General features: G+C 37.0%; 1 protein-coding gene across 1 annotated transcript in view; it reads left to right on the top strand.

Annotated features, from left to right (window-relative positions):
- The window catches only part of unc13c (unc-13 homolog C (C. elegans)), a 282,829-nt gene that overhangs the window by 65,785 nt on the left and 194,837 nt on the right, over window positions 1-22,207 (top strand). The window contains exons 10-13 of the mRNA XM_079824971.1: window positions 3,433-3,602; window positions 6,783-6,898; window positions 7,806-7,969; window positions 21,830-21,983. Coding sequence (XP_079681097.1) covers window positions 3,433-3,602; window positions 6,783-6,898; window positions 7,806-7,969; window positions 21,830-21,983 — 604 coding nt within the window. The remainder of the gene's footprint in view (window positions 1-3,432; window positions 3,603-6,782; window positions 6,899-7,805; window positions 7,970-21,829; window positions 21,984-22,207) is intronic.

The raw sequence follows: 22,207 nt of genomic DNA, 5'->3' as shown, positions 1-22,207 counted from the left end.
TTCTCAGGTTGGTAGTCTTTCTCTGTCATAATAGCAAATTAAATTAATCAAACAGTATGTCTTAACAGTATGTCTTTTTATAACAGCTGATATTGAGAGAAAGTTTCTGTTATGGTGTATTTCTCTTCTAACCCCACATTGAGAAGTCCTAGCGTTTTAGTGTGCGGCGTGTTCTGTAAAACATGATGGCACATCGAAGGACATCTGTGACGTTGGTTCAGTTCTCTTTAGAAGCTCGTCCACCCCAAAGTAGCACAGTGTGTCTAGTCTCATTTGCATATAGCACACTTTCTGGATTAGCTTTAAGCTAAAACTTTCTAGTGCTTTCAAGCGAACTTCAAAGAAAAGCAGAAACTGGGCTCATTTCTCATTTATACATTTCAGATTTAGTTTAAGAGACTGTTAATGAGGACACACTGCGGTAGAGTAACGTTAGGTGCTTCATTGCTGCACACTTGAGGATTTTGAGAGAATGTGTATACTTCCATAGCAAAAAATGTTTATTTGAGACTTAATATGTCACCTTACCTGTTACCTACAAAGTGCAAATTGTGCAGATCTGGGGCCAGATTCCGCCAACGCAAACCCTCTTTTGGCATTAAAAAACTACTCTCAGTATTTACTAAAGTTTTTTTGCGGCTGACCTTATTGCATATGCATTTGTTGGTGTTTCCCTTTCAGGCGCAAAATTTGTGGGAGGAGAGTATTTAAATGAATCACACAAGGTGATTTACTAAGGTTTACACTCGTCAATTTATTGATATTTGCGCCATTATTTACCGTCCAAGAAAAGCACTTCTTAAACCAGACGCTATGTGCGCTGCTCTTGGTAGATTGCGCTGGTCATTATGGAAATTATCTGTGTCTTTTAATTTGGCGTTGTTAGTAGATTATGCGCTGACCTTTCATTCCCATCGGCGCTTTTTTGGAATTGTGCTCTCACAGTAATTTGCCCTGTGTAGTAAATCTGGCCCCAGGGCTTTAATATTTGTGCCTCTATGATTTTTTTTTACCTGTACGGTTTGAATCCATTTCAGTGTAATTTCTTAAGGTCATTTGTTCTTGTGAAAATATCCATCTGTTTCACCACAACACTGTCTTTGACCTTTCAAAATCCATTTATCTTTTTCTTTCAGTGCATGTTCAAAAGTTTGGGGTTGGTCATTTTTTAAAAATGTTTTTAAAAGTAGTCTCATCTGCTTACCAAGGCTGCATTTATTTGATCAAAAATACAAATTTATAAGTGAATATATTTTAAAATAGAATTTATTCCTGTGTTCCAAGATGAATTTTAAGCACCTGGGTGGTGGGAGACGGACGGCAATAAAATCACTGACTAGCCCCTGTAAATGATGACAATACCTTCCAACCTCACGAGAAACAATTACCGTCCGAATAGGGCTTCAGCCAACTCCTTCACCACTAACGGAGCGAGCTGGAAAGGCTTTAACTTCTGGATATTTGGCAGCGGTGCCACAACGGAATGAATGGCTTCGCTCGCATCTTTCTCCGCCGCATTACTGAACTACAACTCAAACTAGCGCACGACATCAACGTCATCGTTCTCAGCCACTCCTCTGTTCGCTGATTGGACCGGTAAAAATTTGTTCGGAGAAAACCTAAGAATATACCGCAGTCCCAGACGGAGTACTGAAGGAAAATGAAAATTGAGCGGAAGTACGTAGGAGGGCGGAGCCAGTCTAGTTCAGAATAACATCATCTATTTAAAATAGAAATCTTTTATAACTTCATACAAGTCTTTACTGTTACATATGATCAATTTAATGCACCCTAAATTAAAGTATTAATTTCTTTAAAAAGAACTGTCCCCTTACTTACTGACCTCAAACTTACTGAACGCTAGTTTAGGATTTCCAATACATCAGTTAATGTCATCTGAATGAACTGATTAAAAGGACAGATCTGATTCTTCCATATATAAAGCAGTGGTGTCAGGATTTGTCTGGCCCTCACAGCGATCATTTTACAAAACTCTTACTGTTCTTGTAATATTATGATATTTATATTTTCTCCTTAGGATTATGTCAGTCAGTATGATTTGATGTGATTGGATCTGTATCAGGGCTGTGCTGTGTTCTGTAGTGCTGTGAGGCTGTGGTGTGTTGACTGCATCTGCGGAACGGCTGTCTGCAGGCGTAACGTCTGTCTTTGAGCCAGTCTCTCTCTCGCATCACCCCTCAACCGGAGAGAGAGACATGGAGATGGACCACAGGAGGCTAAGTGTCCTGTTTGGAGATTCAGTGGAGCATATGACCTTTAAAAGCAGTTCGGCAAGCAGCTTGTGTGTGTGTGTGTGTGTGTTTGTGGATTTTCTTGGCTATACTTTAGGGACAAAACTGTCCCTTGATGTCAGCTAAATAACAAAGGACTTCCCTTTGGGGACGTCCTCAAAGGTAAATTGACTTAAATAAAGTCAATAGTGTTTTGTCTGGAGAAAGAAAAATCACAAATGAGATCTCTTTAATATCGGCATTGTTTTTCTTAGAAAGCAGCAATGATATTATATGGTGAGCAAATGGAGATTTTTAAAGGGATAGTTCACCCAAAAATGATTTACTCACCCTCAAGCCATCCTAGGTGTATATGACATTCTTCTTTCAGACAAATACAATCGGAAAATATCCTGGCCCCAAATTTGAAGCTCAAAAAAGGGCATCCATCCATTATAAAAGTGATCCACACGGCTCCGCGGGGTTAATAAATAGCTCCTGAACCAAATCCATATTTAAAACTTTATAAAGTAAAATATCTAGCTTCCGCCAAGACCGCCTTCCGAATTCCAATTACGCAGAAAGTGTAATACGTCTCTCAGTTCAAAACACTTATGCTATGTCCAACGTCATAGTGTTACGCCAGTTACTCTTTTTTCGTAAGTTTAATACAGAAGATGGTCTGCCGGGAGGCTTCGCTTCAGAAGGACTTTATTAACCCCCGGAGCCGTGTGGATTACTTTTATAATGGATGGATGCATTTTTTGGAGCTTCAAATTTTGGGCTGCCATTCACTGCCTTTATAAAGCTTGGAAATGCAAGGATATTTTTTTAATATAACTCAGATTGCATTCGTCTGAAAGAAGAATGTCATATACACCTAGGATGGCTTGAGGGTGAGTAAATCATGGGGTCATTTTCATTCTTGGGTGAACTATCCCTTTAAGTCTCCTGGTTCTCAGATTCTGAAAAAAGCATTTTTCCGAAAGAGATCTCAACAATGTTTCAATCTATGCTCAGATTTCCCAAGATACCAAATTATTGCAATCAAAAGATCTCAGTTCGGGCTCAAACATTTCTCATCAAATTTTTAGCTCTAGGCTCTTACTGTATGTAACACGTGTTTCATTGGTGTCTATTTTTATTTCTCCTATAAAACGTATGAGAAATGTTTCTAACACTCCTTTCTCTCTATTCTCAGTGAATGTCATAATGCCACGGACCGTATCAAAGTTCGTGTGTGGGATGAAGACGACGACATAAAGTCCAGAGTAAAGCAGCACTTTAAGAAGGAATCCGATGACTTTCTGGGTCAGACTATCATCGAGGTGCGGATGCTGAGCGGGGAGATGGACGTCTGGTATAATCTCGGTATGTTATGGGCCTCATCGATCAAAACTCTCACCAAAATTTCAAGGAATCATTTACAAAAAAACAAACAAACAAACAAAGAACATGCATCATTTATTCTAAACCTTAACAACTTTTGTTTCTCCCCAAAATAATATATTTATGCTTTTCTCATATTTACCCCATATATAATTAAATAATCATATTTATTTATTTATTTATTCATTCATTCATTCATTCATTCATTCATTCATTCATTCATTCATTCATTTATTTATTTATTTATTTATTTATTTATTTATTTATTTATAATTAATGAGATTTAGTTTTTTATATTAAAATGGTCAAAAAAATCCATTAAATTAATAAAATGTAAAAAAAATGTATTTATTTATTTGTAATCAATAATATATATATATATATATATATATATATATATATATATATATATATATATATATATATATATATATATATATATATATATATATATATATATTATATATATTTTTTTTTTTATTGTCAAAAAATATGTTGTCAGGTAAGACTTAAAAAAACAAACAGATTTGAAGTATAATATAAGCATTTGCTTTTAGGGTGAAATGTGACTTCCTGAGCATTACTTTGTGAGATTTATGCATGGTGGCTCCAAAAAAAATTACAAAGATGCACCATAAAATAAGTTCATCCTGTGCTTTATTTCAGGCCTTATAAGCTTTGCTTATGAAATATCCCTTTAATATTTTTCAAGGAAAGTTGAAGAGTTCTTCCTCGGTTTTGTTCTTGTGCAGATGGCCTCATTGTTCCACAGAGAATCATTTGTATTTTTGTTGATGGGTTATGTGTTGTATTGTTTTCCTTGGCTTGGAGCTGAAGCGTGCATTTTTAGAGCTGTAACTCGCCCTAAACTGAACCGCTGATATCTGCGCTGTCCTTCTCCATCTGTCCTCATCGAGATGTGAGAAAAATCCAGACGGGAGGTTATCTGACTGCTGCAGCCACGGACGAGACATCAATTAGAGCAATTAAGTGACGTCACCAAAACGCGACGTGAGGAGTCTTATCTGCAAAGTGCCATTTTACATTTATTATTTTAATAGCAGTTGCCGAATATCAAGTTTGAAGTCAACATGAAATTAGTGGACTGTTTACTTTCTTAACTCTTTCCCTGCCAGCGCTTTTGTTTTTTTAGTTACAAGCCACTGCCAGCATTTTTGTTCATTTTTACAAAATTTCCCCTGGACTATTTTGTTGAATATCTGAACATGCAATATATCAAAAGAAAGAACAGAGTCTCTGTTTTAAAAACAAAACAAAAAAACATTTATTCCAGCTTCATGCATTATTTTTTATTATCAGCACTTGATTTTGGGTAAGTTTAATAAAAAAACAACAACATTTAAAACAAAAAGCTGAGAAAATTGTGTTTTTGTCATAGACTATGGGCCCTATCATACACTCTGCGCAATGCGACACCAGGCAGGCAAGTGTTTTTTGCTAGTTTCAGCCCGATGCAGTTATCATTTTCCTGTCCAGCGCCACGTTGTTTAAATAGCAAATGCACTCGCGCCCATCTTTTCGCCCATGGGCGTGCTGGTTTGAAAACAAGGTGTGTTCAGGCGCATTGTTGGCGCTTTGCTATTTTGAGGCAACTGAAAACGACTTCGCCATTGACCAATAAAAACCTGGTCTAAAGTCAATAGTGCAGTATTTTTTGTATTATTTAAAGGGTGCGTTAGTAGTATGCACCTATATGCGGGTGCACAACACGTGTAAACTCTGCTTATTACACACAGGGACGCGCAGCAGCACACAAACATTTTTAAATATTAAAAATATAATAAACGTTCTGGAGAAGCGTTCAGTCTTTCCGCTTGCAAATTCCGCCATGGTGCAAGCGCTTTTAAAGGGAATGGGAGATGACACTCTGAGTTGCTAGTTTGCTAGTTTAACGATGGAATAAATGGTCAGCGTGCCAGGCGTGTGGTCCAAAAGGGTTGTACCTTGTCTCTTAATGAGCCATGGGTGTGTTTTGGGGTCAACGTGCAATAAATCAATCAGAGTGTCATCTTCCTTTCCCTTTAAAAGACATGTGCGCTTGCACCATGGCGGATTCGCTATTTAAATTTAAATGAACAGATGAGAGCGTGTGCATTTGCTATTTAAAACAATGTGGCACTGGCATCTGCGTCGGGCTGAAACTAGCAAAAAACACGTGCAGTGTGCCTGGCGTCGCATTGTGCCGGGTGTATGATAGGGCCCAAAGTCTCATGTTACAAAAGTACAATGGTTGACGTTAAACTTTTAGCTTAGGTTGATGGTCAAAATTTGGCATCTGTTTCTAGGTTTCAGTAGCCTGACAAGCCAGACCCACATCAAGATGTTGGGTCTGGGAACACACCATTGGCAGGGCTCAATCCGAGGGGCGGGATAAACGGTTATCTTTCAAATTCCCTCTGCAACCAATAGGATAGCGCTACAACCAACCAGAGCAACGAAGAAGGTGAAGCGGAGCTAGTTGATAGATTAAACTTCTGCCATATCCGCTCGGCAAAACTCAGAACACATCTTCCTTTTTTAAGAATGACTTCAGTGCCGTTCTTTGTTCTTTTTTCAAAGAAAAGCTTCGTCTTCTAGAGTCGCGCCCACAGCCGATTCGAGAGACCGCTGTTCGCCAGCTTCTTTGTTTACAAGTAGCACGCGGAACCGCCGCAACTCTGCCGTCATTATGTTAAGCCCGCCCACCGACTCTATACACGATGTGATTGGCCTGACTAGAGTTTGTTTTTTCCAGCTCGCAAGCCAACGGAGAGTTGCTAGACGACCCTGGCTGCAAATTACATTTGCTGCCGCTAGGGTGCGTCTAGATTTCTAGGCTAAGGTTTCAGTGCTCACGGCTGAAATTAAAGACATTTCAACATTGGCCTGCTCAAATTTGCAGTTCGACCTGGGGTCAGATTTGTAAAGGAACATGGCCATGCTCTGATGAGATTTGGTGTGTGTCTGTCTGTAGGTCACTGTTCTGAGATCAGCTGCATTACCCATGTGCTATTGACAGGGTCAGAGAGGAGGGACATCCTGCAGCTCCAGCACTCTTCAATACCTTTCACTTGTCTTATTTCTATTTCGCCTCGTCTTTTCTATCCTCTGTTCACATGCTCAATTCACCTTTCTTGCTCTTATTGTCATCTCTCCCTGCAGAGAAGCGAACAGATAAGTCGATGGTGTCGGGGGCCATCAGGCTGAAGATCAGTGTTGAGATGAAAGGAGAAGAGAAGGTGGCTCCGCCTCATGGCCAGTACACATGTTTACATGAGGTATGTTTCAACTGCATTTTATCAAACAAACTGCAAATGATATTCTTTATCAAGATTTTGCAGTAAACATATATAAATATGTTTAATACTCACAAAATATTGGTAGATTTGTGCTTACAACTAAAAAAAAAAAAAAAATCTTTTAAATTGTTTAAATTTAGAATTGTATTTTTACAAAATGTAATAAAATTATTTATAAAAACAAAAACTGTTTAGTTCATTGATATATTTTATAATTAAAATACATTCATTTTACAAAATTTGATAGATGTGATATTTAGATTTAGCCATTATATTATATTATATTATATTATATTATATTATATTATATTATATTATATTATGTTATGTTATGTTATGTTATGTTATGTTATGTTATGTTATGTTATATTATGTTATATTATATTATATTATATTATATTATATTATATTATATGAATTATAATTTGGTCTACTAACTTTTACAACATAAATATGGACCTTGGTGCTACATTAACAACAGTAGTTAATTTCTGCAAAATGTATTCCCACTAGTTTGGAAAGAATGATCTGCCAAAACACATATTTGTCTTGCATTATGAATTGCTTTTCAGAATCCAACGATCTTATGAACGCAAACTCTATCAGCTACACATGTTTTGTGTCTCACTGGTTTTATACCACCGTCGGCTGCACAGTGTTGTGGCATTTTTGTTGGTGTGATGACAGTTGGTTGGCACCCTGAAATGTTAACCTTTCCAAGTTGGCTGTGCTGTTGATGTTTCTCGACATCCATTCCACATCAATGTTGTTGCAGTTCATGTACTCAGAATGCCCTGCACAGCTCCTGGCCCCTAAACGGGTTTCCTGTTTTCTATTTATCTCTTGAAATAATATGGCTCTTCATAAGTCTTATGTTCCTATGCAGAATCTCTTCCACTACCTGACGGAGGTGAAGAACAGTGGAGTTGTGAAGATCCCAGAAGTCAAAGGCGACGATGCCTGGAAGGTTTATTTTGACGATGTGTCGCAGGAGATTGTGGATGAGTTTGCCATGCGTTTTGGCGTGGAGTCCATCTACCAGGCCATGACGTGAGTGAAGAACCCTTTCAGTTTCTGATGCTTCATTTGTTTGTGGGAGATTGTGAGTCAGTCAAGTCACTTTTATTTATATAGCGCAATACAGATTGTTTCGAAACAGGGTTTTCAGAATCAATGATGCAAACTTAAACTCAAATATTGTGCAGCTCTAAAAAACAATAGTGTTGGTTCAGTTCAATAAATGTGAATAAAGCAACTCAATAGAAGGCAATAGTGCATTTATTCAGCTTAGTTCAGTTCAGTTCAGATCAGATCAGTTCAGTTTTATATTATATTATTTAAGTTTTGTTCTCATCCAATAGTGTCAGTGCAGTCAAATCAATATTATTACTAAATATTAAGTGTCTTTTACTGAATATTAAGTCTGACATGTGATGCACTGGATTGTATTTTAACAGAAAGCAGCCTATAGCTCACCGCATTTGCTGTATTTATTTATTTTTAGTACTTTTTAAAGATGACGCTTGGCATTTTTCATGACTGGTACTGAGTGTTCTTCAAAAGGAATTTATGAAAGGCTTGTTTTGCGTTGGATCACTCTGGAGTCTGTGGATGACTTATAGTCATACATGCACATGATAGCTTTATAAATCACACTGTTCACCAGAAATGCTCAGGGTCCCATTGAAAACCTCTCACCCTTAGCACACACTTTCTCTTTCTCGTTTTCTTGGCCGCTTGGGATACTGTAATTAATTTGGGCCCCTGATGTGTATCCACTCTGCTCTGAGGGCCCCTTACTCTTGTAATTGCATCTGAAGTTTATATCCCCTCTCTCTCTGTCTCACGCTCTCTCTCACACTCATTTTTTTTTATGTGGGTTTGATAGCATTGCAGTATAAGAGACAAGAAATTAATGTATGAATCCTTGCTGCCTTCGTCATAATTGTATTTGAAAGATGTCTCTTATGCTCCCTAAGGCTGATTTTATTCAATTTTAATACAGTGAAAAAAAATTGTAATTTAAAACAAATAGTGATATTATTACCATTTAAAATAACTATGTTCTATTTGAATATTTTTTTTACACTTATGATATTAATAAAGTTTTTTGCACAAAAACAAAAAACTTAAATATAAATATAAATGAGAAAAAAATATATTTTCAACCTTCATTCTGATCCTCTGTCTGAAATGATCCGTTTTTAAGGGGCAGCTCCTTTAAGTCCTGTCAGTAAACGCCACTGTTGCGATTGGTTAACGTCATTGCGTAGGAAACAGTATCAACGGCCACTCGCTATTGCACGTGAGAGTGTGTGTTTTGAAAACAATATTCATATAAAACCGTCATCTACAGACAAATTATTATGAAATAATTTACTTACGGTTTGTGATGCAGCTGCTGTCAGATCCAATACAGTTGGCTGCTTCATCTTTCAACGGAAGTTTCATTGCGAACTCTCCGTTACAGTGTGCCTCGTTTACAAAATAAAATGCTCTGAACAAACATAATCCTCTGATGCAATCTCTGACGCCCTTAAAATAAACCATCCACTTGTTTCTGATGCTGGGATCATTCTGTAGTCTGTTCAGAGATGCAAACAAGCTGTTTAAACTGGAAGCATCAAAGCGAATGTTCTTTCACTCTCCCATTTGTCCTGTTGTCGACAGACTCAAAGGCATGGAGTATGTCAGAAACTGAATGTGCATCTGTATACTGTATCCAATGTAGACAGCGTCAGTGATTAAAATGGGTGCTATTTGCTTTTGACACAATGCTAATATCCAGTGTAGCCAATTCTCAGCTGTTAAGAGACTGAATGGCAAAGGAGCGGGGCTTATGGTGCGATGATGTATAACTATCCGTGTGATGTCACGGATCATGCAATATCAAAATGAGCCATTTTTGTAGCTTTATTAAATAAATCCTTTGTTTATAATGAGGAGGACATTTTAAGCTCTTGACCAAAAATGAATGCACCTCTTGATGGAAATAACATCACTACTTTTAATTCCATTAAGTGGTGCATCAATTTTAGGACAAGATCTTGTATTGACTATGCAATAGTCGAGCACTCTGTAAAGTCTACTCCAGCACCTCCCAAAGACTTTCAATTAATTTAAGGTCTGGACTCAGAGGTGCCAATGCATGTGTGAAAATGATTCTTCATGCTCCCTCTCAACCATTCTTTCACATCTTGAGCCTGATGCATCTTGACATTGTCATCCTGGAATATGGCCATGATGTGACTTCCCACATGTTTGTTAATTAAATGAAACTCCATTAATAAAGGTTGTAAGAATTGTTGCCAAACACATAACATGATAGAAACATAATTATCACTGCAATAATGATCCAATCATAGACATAGCATTTGCCTATTTAAATGCAAACAGCAACTTTTTTTTTTGGTGGGCCGGGCAGTGTATAAAGAGTTTGAGAGTGTAGGGAGGTTTAAGCATGTGTTAGACTCATTGCACATCTATTTTTTCTTGCATTGATTACTGCAGTTTACTGCTGATGAACATGTCAGGGTGTTTTACTCATTCAGGTCAGTTCAGGAGCTTCACAGGTTCAGACCAGTGTCTGATATGGGCCACATTTAACAGGTCATGTGACAAGCTCACAAAAAGGTCAGATTTGAGAAGAAAATAGCAATTGGTCTAGCTGGTAGTAGTCTTAAAGTGTGTGGTGTTTGACTTGCCCATTGTAGTTATTCACCTCATGTTTCAGCAAATCCTCTAAATGCTGACAGCTCCAGTTTAGATGATTGTAATGCATAAAGAAACTCTAACTTGACTTTGTACTTTCATATTGCACACAAACAATATATCTTTACCCTGCTTTGCGCATTTTAAACAGCAGGGGTCAGCATTAATTTTTTGCCACACATGCCAACGATGGGTGAATTCAGATAAATTACTGGCCATATTATCCCCATGGGGTTATTTAGATAGGATTATTAGGGCCCAGGCCCTGATGGCCACAGATTCCAACATATGTGCGCCCTTTTAGGGCTTGGGCCCTAATAATCCTATCTAAATAACCTATCTAAATAAGCTGGTACCCAAGCATGGCAGGGGGGCTCGACAACTTAACCGGTTTAAATAGTTTTCTAACTAAAAGACATTTGAGTTACAATGCTTATCACCCGACATCTGTGATTTCATGTACTCATTCAGGGACAGTACTTTTTTCTTCTTCTTTTATTTTTACACAGAGGAGGGCGTGTGTTTTCTATACATGGTCATGTGCTGTGTTTGCAAAGATCACATATGACACAAATGTTGTTACATTTATTATTTACTGATATAATTCAAATATATTAAAAGTAAATTTCACATGATTTTATTAAAGTGGCTGTTTATAATAAACTTCCCAAAAATACCTGACACTGACAATAATAAAATCATCTTTGCAATTTCCGTGATTTGGCTCCATTTATTAATTTTGTAATTAACATTTTTTATTGGATACCACCCATATTGAAATTAAAGCATGCATTTTGGTGCATAAGATTGGTGCACAAACGGTAGCTAAGGTAGGTCAAAAAACACATGAAGAGAAGAGTTAGGATAATACAACATCAGCATTCAGACAGTATTCTGCACTCATTTGAAATTCACCTTTGATGACATAATCTGACATGATTATGAGATTATGATGACATAATCTGACATGAAATTCATTCAAATTTAATTGACCTCATAGATGTGGATGTTGTGGTTTGTGATCATAGCAACACCAACTGCTGCAGTTAATGTGATGAATTCAAATTACTTTGACATAGTCCTTTTATTTTTTCCCCTTTTAAATGCCTATTGCCTGCCGTGCACAGTTAAGCTGATGCCACCGGCTTGGGCCCGTCATTGCTGCTTGCAGCTTTAATTTAGCTGTGTTTGTTTTTTCTCGCAGGTCATTGCATTATATGAAAATGCAGCTGACATGTGAAAATACATTGTGATTGTTGTTTTGATGGCTTAATGTGAAGAATGTTGCACATACGTATGTGTTACATTGGTTTCCAAGGGAAAATAATTATTAAATAATAATAATAGCACCAAATTTCCAATGCAAATCATGACAGAATTTCTTTAGTAGCCGTCTTCTAATTGTGCACATCTCTGACATCAGCAAGAGTCAGATTAGCTTTTTAACAGTTTGGTGTAATATTGCAGTTTCTAATAAAGTTATTAAATTTAGATCATTCAATATTTACACATGGTCATTTACAGATTTACAGATTTACACATGCTTTTCTTGTCAGACTCCTATGACTGTTAAACATCTTTTTTAAACATATTTAACTTTGCTGCAAGTTAAATAGACATTTGTTTTACTCAAAAAATAGACTATTGTTTTTCAACATTCACTCTCTTACTTGATCTGGACAAACTGAGTATCATTAGAAAGATTTAAGACTCCAGCTTCGATATTTGACTACTGTTTATGAAAACTAGGTTGCAGTGAAATTAATTTATATATGGAGTGCAAAATAATCAACCTGAAATGTTTTATATTTTGAATAGAATAGCAACACAAATTTACACCTGCTCCGGTTTATTCGTGTTCACATAGATGCACTCCATTAGGGCTCTTAGTCCAAAAGTGTGCATATTTGGAGAAATATTGAATTATTCTCACATTTTTGCAATATATTTTGTTAAACAGAATATAATTCTATTAATTTCCCACTGAATTCAAACCAAGCTTTGTCTCTCCTGTTCCGGGTTTTTTGTGAGTTACTTATGACTCGTCGAGCATTAATTTAGCCTAGAGCTGTCAATCATCTTACATGACCATATTTCCTGCCTTGCTGGATGATGTTGTCCTGTACACTTCGTTCTGAGCTCTGTGAAAAACAAACCTAAATAAACATTTCTACATGTGAAACAAGAAGATAGTGGTTTTAAGTGGGTTTTGAGTAAAATTTTTATATTAATCTTTTAAATTGTGTTATGTAGCTTGATGCTAATTGCAGCTCTAATGCACCTTTCGGTCCAGGAGCTATTCTATTCCATAAACGAATATGTAAAATAATTAATATAAGGTCCCAAGAATATGCCTTTTTTTGTTTTCTAAAAAGACTTCAGATAATAGGTGGATTAATGTATAGTTGGATCAAACTGGTGTAGATGAGCAAGCCAATGCCAGAATAAAGACTAATAATAATAATAATAATAATACATTTTATTTATAATGTGCTTTTTTTAAACCCAAAGCGCTACAGTAAAATAAACCGGAAACAACAAGGGAAATACAACACTTAAAGAAAAACAGTCTTAAATACATGCATCTTAATCAACTTTTTAAAATGTCCCAACGTTGGTGCATTTCTGATGGAAAGAGGAAGCACATTCCATAGCTTGGGGTCTTTGTATGAAAAGGCTCTTTCCCCCATGGTCTTTGACTTACATGAAGGCTGATAAAAGTAAAATAGAATTAGTAGAACAAAGAGAACGTGATGGAGTATAAGGGCTGATGAGATCATAAAGATACTATGGTGCAGTCCCATGAAGTGCCTTGCATGTTCAAATAAGAATTTTAAAATCAATTCTCACATTTATGGGAAGCCAGTGCAATTGTGAAAGCACCGGTGTAATGTGTTCACGAGGAGAAGTACGAGTGAGCACACGAGCGGCAGAATTTTGAATATACTGAAGCCTGCTCAGAGATTTAGCTGGAAGGCCAGAGAACAAGGCATTACAGTAATCTAACCTAGTTGTAACGAAGGCATGTATAAGCCTTTCTGTGTCTGCAAAAGAGAGAAAAGGTGTAAGTCGAGCAATGTTTCTCAGATGGTAAAAAGCAGTTTTAGAGAGGTTTTTTGTCTGTGATTCAAATGTTAACTGTGGATCGAAAATGACACCAAAATTCTGCGCCTGTGAAATGGGAATTACCATGCTGGAATCAACAATCAACAATCAAACTGATCTGCTCGGCCTTACGAGTAGCCGCCAACTTCAAGAAGTTATTCTGCATCCAGATACTGATCTCTGCAAGACAACTACGTAAAGCTATTAATGAGCAGTGGACATCAGGACCAGTGGTGATGTAAATCTGCGTATCATCTGCATAGCAGTGATACACAAGACAATATTTCCTGATGTCCTGCCCAAGTGGAAGCATGTAAATGTTAAAGGGGTCATGAATTGAGAAATCAACTTTCCCTTGAGCTTTTGGAAATATAAAAGGTCATAGTAATATAAGAATATCCTGTAAGTTTCAGAGCTGAAAAGTTCCTTGCTAGTCAAAGAAAAGCTTTTATAGACACCAGGCCCAGCAAACGATCGATTTCACAATATGCCACACCTTGACGTCATTGTGTGGTGAAGCACTGCCTCAACAGATAAAGAACAATGCCTGATACTGACAATGCCACTAACATGACATAGACCTACATAGAGCTAAAATGCATCGCATTTCTAAGCAGTAAACATACCACATAAGCTTCATTCGGATTCCAATATTTTGAATGCATGGATGAACTTTATTTTTTAATGAATGTCCAGCTCACGTGAGGAAGACATTGCTCGTCTGTTCTTTCATTTAACCACGGATTAATTTGTAAACAAGAGACTGGATTTGCAGACAGGAATTTTTTATATTTGATAGTATTGCATTGTTACAGATAGTATTGATTATGTACATGTCTAACTGAACATACCTTAGAATGCTGTCAAAGGCTGAAGAATCCTTTATTTGTGGTGCTGTGGTTCATTGCATTCGGGATCAGACTTGGACATGTTTATGGGCCAGTGCTCGCAAAGCCCAACGTCCCGGGGCTATGTGTTTTCCAGACGGCTACCAAAACGTAAGCCCGGTCTGCCGACGGGCTATCTTAAATAGTGAAATAACAATCCTTTCTTGATGTGCGTTGTTCACTCTCTTGACTTGATATTTGAAGGACGTGTGTGTGTGTGTGTGTGTGTGTGCGGTTCGCAGTTATATTCATCGATCAGGCGGCCAAGAAACGTTAATAAAAAAATAACATTCCAATCAATCGTGGGTGGATGAGAGATGAATCATTGTGTTTGTTTGATAAAGACATTTTTCGAGGCCTTTAGGTGATTCATTCCGGTTGCCATTTCCCCACTGACCACAGGGGAGCTGAAGCTCATTAAATATGCAAATCTTATTCAATCCTAGCCGTGGGCGTTTACTTCCAAGTCTTCAGTGCGGCACGCCCATAAAAACTGAGCGTTTCTTGAGAGAGCCTCACAACCAGGGCAGAAAATAGCCTATTACTTATTCATTATGATGTTTTTGAATGTAAAAACTACGCAAACGTCATAAGTTGACCTCATGACCCCTTTAAATAAAATTGGATCCAACACTGAACCCTGAGGAACTCCATGTCGAACAGGCACGGTATCAGATTTGTAAATACCCAAGCTTACAAACTGGGCCCGATTTGTTAAATAAGACAGAAACCAACTTAATACAGCTCCAGAAAGACCCAGCCAATTTTCCAGCCTATCTAGCTGAAGACATAGTGACATATAGTGTCAAAAGCAGCACTGAGGTCTAAGAACAACATACTGCATGCACCAGAATCTGCCGCAATAAAAAGATCATTTACAACCCTTACTAAAGCGGTCTCAGTACAATGCCCTTTCAAAAAGACAGGTTCAAAAAGACTGCTCAGTGTTAGGTGATTATTTAACTGAATAACAACACGCTCCAGAACTTTAGCCAAGAATGGTAGGTTAGAAATAGACCTGTAATTGGACAAATCAGAAACATCACAGGTCTTCTTAGGGACTGGTGTAATGGCAGCCAGTTTTAGTTTTGGAGGAACAATTCTAGAACTCAGTAATAAGTTCACAATTGAAGTCATAAAAGGGCAGATTGATCCAAGGCAGTTCATAAAAACTGAACAAGAACCGGATCTAAAATACTGGTAGTTGAATTCATGGACCTCACTGTACTTATACTAAAATCAAATAGCCTCTTAATAAAAACAAAAGAATGAGGATAAAAGAATAATGAAGGTTAGTTATCATACCCAGCAGAAGTGTGAAAGGATTGTCGAGTGAGAACAATAGAAACATGAATGGGACAGTTCACCTCGTCAGACATTAGAGAATAGACTGCAAATGGGTGTTTACAGGGAAATACAATATTTTATTAGTATCTTATCAGCCTTCTCTAAAAACTCACATGACATGATCTTACAAAATGTTTAATAAAATTCATAGTTTTAAAGTTAACATCCTCAGATTTGAAATGAGGCATGATCAGACTTGTTGCTTCAGCTTCAATGCAGACACATCATATTTTTATACATTTAAAAAATATATTCTTAATATTTTGTTTATTTTGGTTTCTATGTTTGAGTAGGGGTGTAACGAATACACTCTTCTCACGATTCGACACAAAACGCGGTACTGAACTCACGATAGGATACATATTGCGATATTTTAAGCCAAAATAAAGAAGAGAGTTTTTATTTTATTATTATTGAAATAATATTATTATTGTATTATTATCAGGACCCACAAATATTCCCCCATTGCATTACTATACTGAAACTCCGTAAACTTTATTTTTTCCCTCGCGCAGTACTCACGCTTTCAATGCAGGCAGTTTGGAAGTTAAACGAAACGATGTGAGGGTGAGTACATGATGACAGAATGTACATTTTTGGGTGAATTATACCTTATAAATACAGTAAGCTGAGCCTTGAATAAAACAACTCTATATCGTGAATCACATTGTTTAAATCAACGATACATATCGTTGCATTTTTATATCGCGATATCTCAATATAACAATGGATCGTTACACCCCTATGTTTGAGCTTATATATCTCCATATTGTAAGTGTTTGCTTTCTAAATATATGTTGGTTGTGTGTCTATTCAGAATGACTTATGAGCAGCTACCTTATAATTTTGGGTAGGTCATTAATGCCCCATTTACCAAAATAGGGGGTGTGGGGTTAATCTTATTTTATTTGTTTTTTGTTAATTATATGACTTGATATTCACTTTGTTCGCGCCATGAGAAGAGCCCTGCTGCAGGCAATAAATAAATAAAGTTACTGGCTAACTGGCAAGTGACTGCAAATACATTTTGGCACTTGCTGAGTGCAAATTTTGGATAGAGTATTTCTTGTTGATCCAGACGTGAGGTTTTGCTCTTTGGTCGATGTCTGACTTTTAAAGCATCTGCTGATTTGTGTTTCTGTTTTAGGATAATGGATATTGATTAATTCAATAAATGATAGTCTTCCAGCAATGAGTGTTCAGTACTTACTGAATCAGGGGAATTGACCTCAATGATTAGATGTAGAATTATTTATACACCTCTATATGGAAATCATACAGCACTAGTGATCCTTGTAGATAGTGTTCTAGTGTGATTATGTATGATAAATTGTGTGTTTTAATGAACCTACTAAAGTTAATTCGAACTGTTTTTGCACGTGTATCTTCTGCATATGAATGAGGTCACTTCTTCAGGGTTAAACTTTAGATCTGATGGACGATGTGTGGAGAATATCCTGCCCAGAATGGCACAGGACCTTTTCCTGAAGCTCCTCACAGTTTTCAGGGATGCTAATGTTTGTCCTGATGACCTTTCCTCAACCCTGTAATCATAAGCAAAGTCATGTGACATGTTCCTCATGTCATTAGAGATGCAGCCTATATTTTCTACCATTCAGCATTTTTTATTGCTGAAGGGGGGATAATGATTTCAGGGTAAAATGCTCTGCCATCAGCAGCATGTTGGTCCGTAGGTTTACAGAACATGCATCACAAATGAGCCTGTTGAGAACTTTCTGGAAGGAGATCAAGATTAGGAATGAGTTTTTAGAAATCTCCAAAAAGGCCGCAAACATTGAATTTTTTTTCTGTAATTCAAAACAGTTATATAAGTTATATTTATTATACAAGTATAATTTATTACAACTACAAATTTTGTACCTTGAACTGCAAGTTGTCCTTAGGAATGTGAATTGTAAGGAACTGAACAATTCTGCTTCATAGTCTAATTTATTAGTTCACTTCAAAATGAAAATCTCCTGATAATTTACTCACCCCAATGCTATCCAAGAGGTTCATGTCTTTCTTTCTTCAGTGGAAAAGAAATTACGTTTTTTGAGGAAAACATTTCAGGATTTTTCCTCACACAATGGACTTCAATGGCAGCCAAAATGTTGAAGGTCCAAATCAATGCAGTTTCAAAGCGCTTCGAAGGGCTTCAGATGCTCTGTGCGATCCCAGCCGAGGAATAGGGTTTGATGAATGAACCATTGGTCATTTTCTAATTTAAAAAAAAAAATTATATACTTTTTAACCTAAATTGCTCATCGTACACTGCTCTGCAACACACCACGGATTGAGCAATCACACTCGAAAGGTCATGCTAGACATAGGCGGAAGTACTGCCCCCGTGTTTACAAAGCGCTCGTGTGAAGACTAATGCAAAAAAAGGTTAAACAACGATGTCGGATTTTGAAGTTAGAGATGGAGTTTTTTTCCCGCCTATGTTTAGTGTGACCTTTCCGACGTGATTGCGCAATCCGTAGCATGTCGCAGAGCAGTGCAAGATGAGCAATTTAGGTTAAAAAGTATTTACATGTTTATTTTTTCTTGAAAATTACAGATGGTTTTACTAGATAAGACCTTATTCTTCATCTGGGATCGTGCAGAGCCATTGAAGCCCTTTGAAACTGCATTGATTTGGACCTTCAACATTTTGGTTGCCATTGAAGGCCATTATGTGAAGAAAAATCCTGGAATGTTTTCCTCAAAAGCTTAATTTCTTTTCGACTGAAGAAAGAAAGACACAAACATCTTGGATGCATTGCATTTTAAAGTGAAATAATCCTTTAAAGGTCACCTATTATGCAAAATTCACTTTTACATGGTGTTTGAACATAAATGTGTGTTTGCAGTGTGTGTACACAATCACCCTATAATTATAAAAAATCACCCAGTGCTTTTTTTTAAATCCCCATAAATCATAAACAGTGTTTTAGAACAAGCCGTTCGCAGATTCTGGGCAAAGTGACATTACATTTTACAAGCCCCGCCCACGAGTGTTGACGGACACTGCCGTTTCAGCATAGGCCCGCCCTGAAAAGTCAAGAATTAACTTAGTGGGTAGTTAGACTGATTCAAACCAATAATTCATGTTATGATATCAAGAGATTTGTGAGTCTTTTTGCGTGGTTCTTTGTGCACCGGACATTGTTTGCAAACTGGACATTGTCATTGCATGCAGCCAGTGAAGAAAACGCATTAGAAGGATGTTCATTGTGTTTTTGCATTATTTTGTGGCACACTTTCTCTTTTATTGCATTCAAGTCAGACTCTAAATTCAGATAAAACATAATTTCTTCTGTTATGGTGCTATACACTTAGTAGCTTCCCAGACATTCAAGAACATTTCACATTTTTAAATTAACTTTAATAAGAACAAACCAAGATTGTCAACCATTATGAAAACACAGATCTTGAGAATTTTTCAGGGATCACAGGCGTTACTCATTACCAGATGATATCACAGATATTGACGCTGAGTGGGAATTTAAGACCTGGATTGGAGGGAGGTGCGCAGAGGTTAAAGAGGACAGCAGATAGAGAGAGAAGACGAGTCAATACTCGCTGGCAAGTTTTATTTCTCTGATTTACAGCGAAGCTCTGCGGACCACTGGAGCAGAAAGACAAGGATTTTAAAAATGAGGAAAGAGCAAATGGTTACCAGGCAACAGGAAGTCAACACCCTCCATCAAATATCATTTATTCTGATTTAGCCGTGAGCATCTTTCAATCATGTCTGAAATTGGGAGGGAATATGGAGGGAGGAAAGGATAACTCTTCACCTTTTCTTAGAGGCACAATAATTCTTAATTCCCCTGGGTGTCATGATGGGCCGTTCGGGCTCAGAGGTCACGCTATCAGAACTAATGAGGTCCAAATCAATGTCTTTACGGCCTATGGCTTCTTATAGCAGACTTACTATAAACAACAGAGATGTAATATTATCAGGGGTGTTTGCTAAAGCAAACATTGCCATTCTTGCTCACGCTTAGTAGTTTGTTCAAATCATTATTCCTAAGTATTAAAAATTCAAGAAAAGCGAACGAGGAGGTGGTCAAACTTTAGAAATAAAAAAGTCAGTGGGTGTTGGTTCTGTCACGGGTAGTTGTTCTGAACAAAGAGCTCAGAATAATCCAGGAAACTTTCCAGGTCTTTAATTCCAAAATACTCAGGAATACTTAAAAAAACGTATTCACATCACCTGAACATTGAGGAGACAGGACAAGAACTGCAAGAACAAAGGGAGTATAATTACTAGAACAAACGAGGGAACTAATAAGCAAATTAATTGGACGACGGGTGTAATGAATCAAACAGACAAAGACTAGGAAAACTAACAGGACAGAACCAAAAACACAATGAAACAAAGTAAAAACAGAGCATGTTACAGCTTCAGTCTGTGGTTTGGTTTAAGTGGGTGTGTCTTTAATCTGGGCTTTGGTTGATTCAATATGGGTTGTTTTAAGTGGATGGGGCTTCAGGGAGTGGAAATTATAGTGGTCTATCCCCAGTAAACATGTTATTTTAGTATTATTTACATACTATTTTTGCTTTTATTAATATTTTGAATTAGTTTTAGTATTTCTTTTAATATGCTTCTGTCATTTTTATTAGTTTTTATTTTTATTTTAAAGTGTCCTTGTTACGCATGTTACATGAAGTTAATATAGTAATACTATCTATTACTATAAATTGTGCATAATTACACGCAACTAACCCTAAACCAAACCCTAATCCTGTAGTAAGTACATGTTGTTAATTAATATTACTAAGTACTTAAAGATATAATTACACTGTAACAAGGACACCATAGTTTATTTTATTTTCATAATATTTGTATTATTTTATTGTATTATTTTTTAACACAAACAATTTTTAATACTGGGCAGTGCTCAACATTTGTGTATGCAAGTGTGTAAAAATGAACTTTCACAGAGACAGATTTATGCATTCTTTTTCATTTAGTGTATATCTTGAACAAATGGCGGTTTGGTGCTTAACATCCAATTGAATCATTTGTTTAGAGCCGTTTGACAGTAATGCAATTCAGAATGCTTTTTTGTTTGCTGCTTTATTTACATGTTTGCTTTATTAAGCCTACATAAATTATTTACATTCATAACTGAATATATACCAAGAGGAGAAAGAGAAAAATGTGTTTATATGGACCGTTTGTTTATGTGTATTGTTCAACAAAACAAATAGTACTGTATTATATATGTGAGTGAGTGTGTGAGAACAGTACACATGTGAGATGCTGTATTGCACTGAGTGTGTGTGTGTGTGTGTGTGTGTGTGTGTGTGTAAGCCCTGCAGGCCTGCTGCTATTTTTAGTCGATGTCTCTCTTCTTTCTTCTCCTACAGTATCTCGTTTTCTCTCTTATATCTTTCTTTAATGAATCTCCTCTAACAGTGGCTGACATTACTGAGCAATTTCCTGCACTGCCCTGCGGCTTGACACATACGAGCAGATCTGTGTTGTGCTGTCTGTTAATTCTGACATGATAAGATAGATCATGCAGTTAATTTCATATGTGCATATCTCAAATAATCATGTGTCATGTCTACTACTACTACTTAGTACAATTTAACTTAATTTTCAGATAGTACTTAGCAAAAAATCATGTTCTTAATCTGTATTTCAGTATTAATATTTCTGTGCAGTGCAGAAGTCATCAGTGGGGCATTTAGTAAACATATTCAGTCTGTATTCAGGAGTAACTTTTCAATGTTGTTGCTCGAGGGAAGTAAATTCACAGGAATCTGATATGAAATATACATTATTATGGGTTGTAAACTGCTCATGGGCGTTTATGACTGAATCTAGCATCTGTTTCTCTCTCTCTCTCTCTTTCAGTCATTTCTCTTGTCTCTCATCCAAGTACATGTGTCCCGGTGTTCCCGCGGTGATGAGTAACCTGCTTGCCAACATCAACGCCTATTTCGCTCACACAACAACAGCAACCACCAACATCTCTGCCTCTGACCGATTCGCAGCATCCAACTTTGGGGTTTGTCAATCTCAGTGCTGATGGATGGATGAATAATACATAGGACAGATGGACAAACAAATAGACGGATGGATGGGTGGATGGGTGAATATATGGATGGATGGATGGATGGATGGATAGATAGACAGACAGATAGACAGACAGACAGACAGACAGACAATGGATGGATGGATGGATGGATGAATGGATGGATGGACAGAAAAATAAATGGACGCATGGATGTA

Source organism: Gobio gobio (genome assembly GCF_949357685.1).
Source record: "Gobio gobio genome assembly, chromosome: 9".
NCBI lineage: Eukaryota > Metazoa > Chordata > Actinopteri > Cypriniformes > Gobionidae > Gobio > Gobio gobio.
The sequence above is the reverse complement of the archived record's forward strand: the minus strand, read 5'-3'. Positions and strand labels throughout refer to the sequence as shown.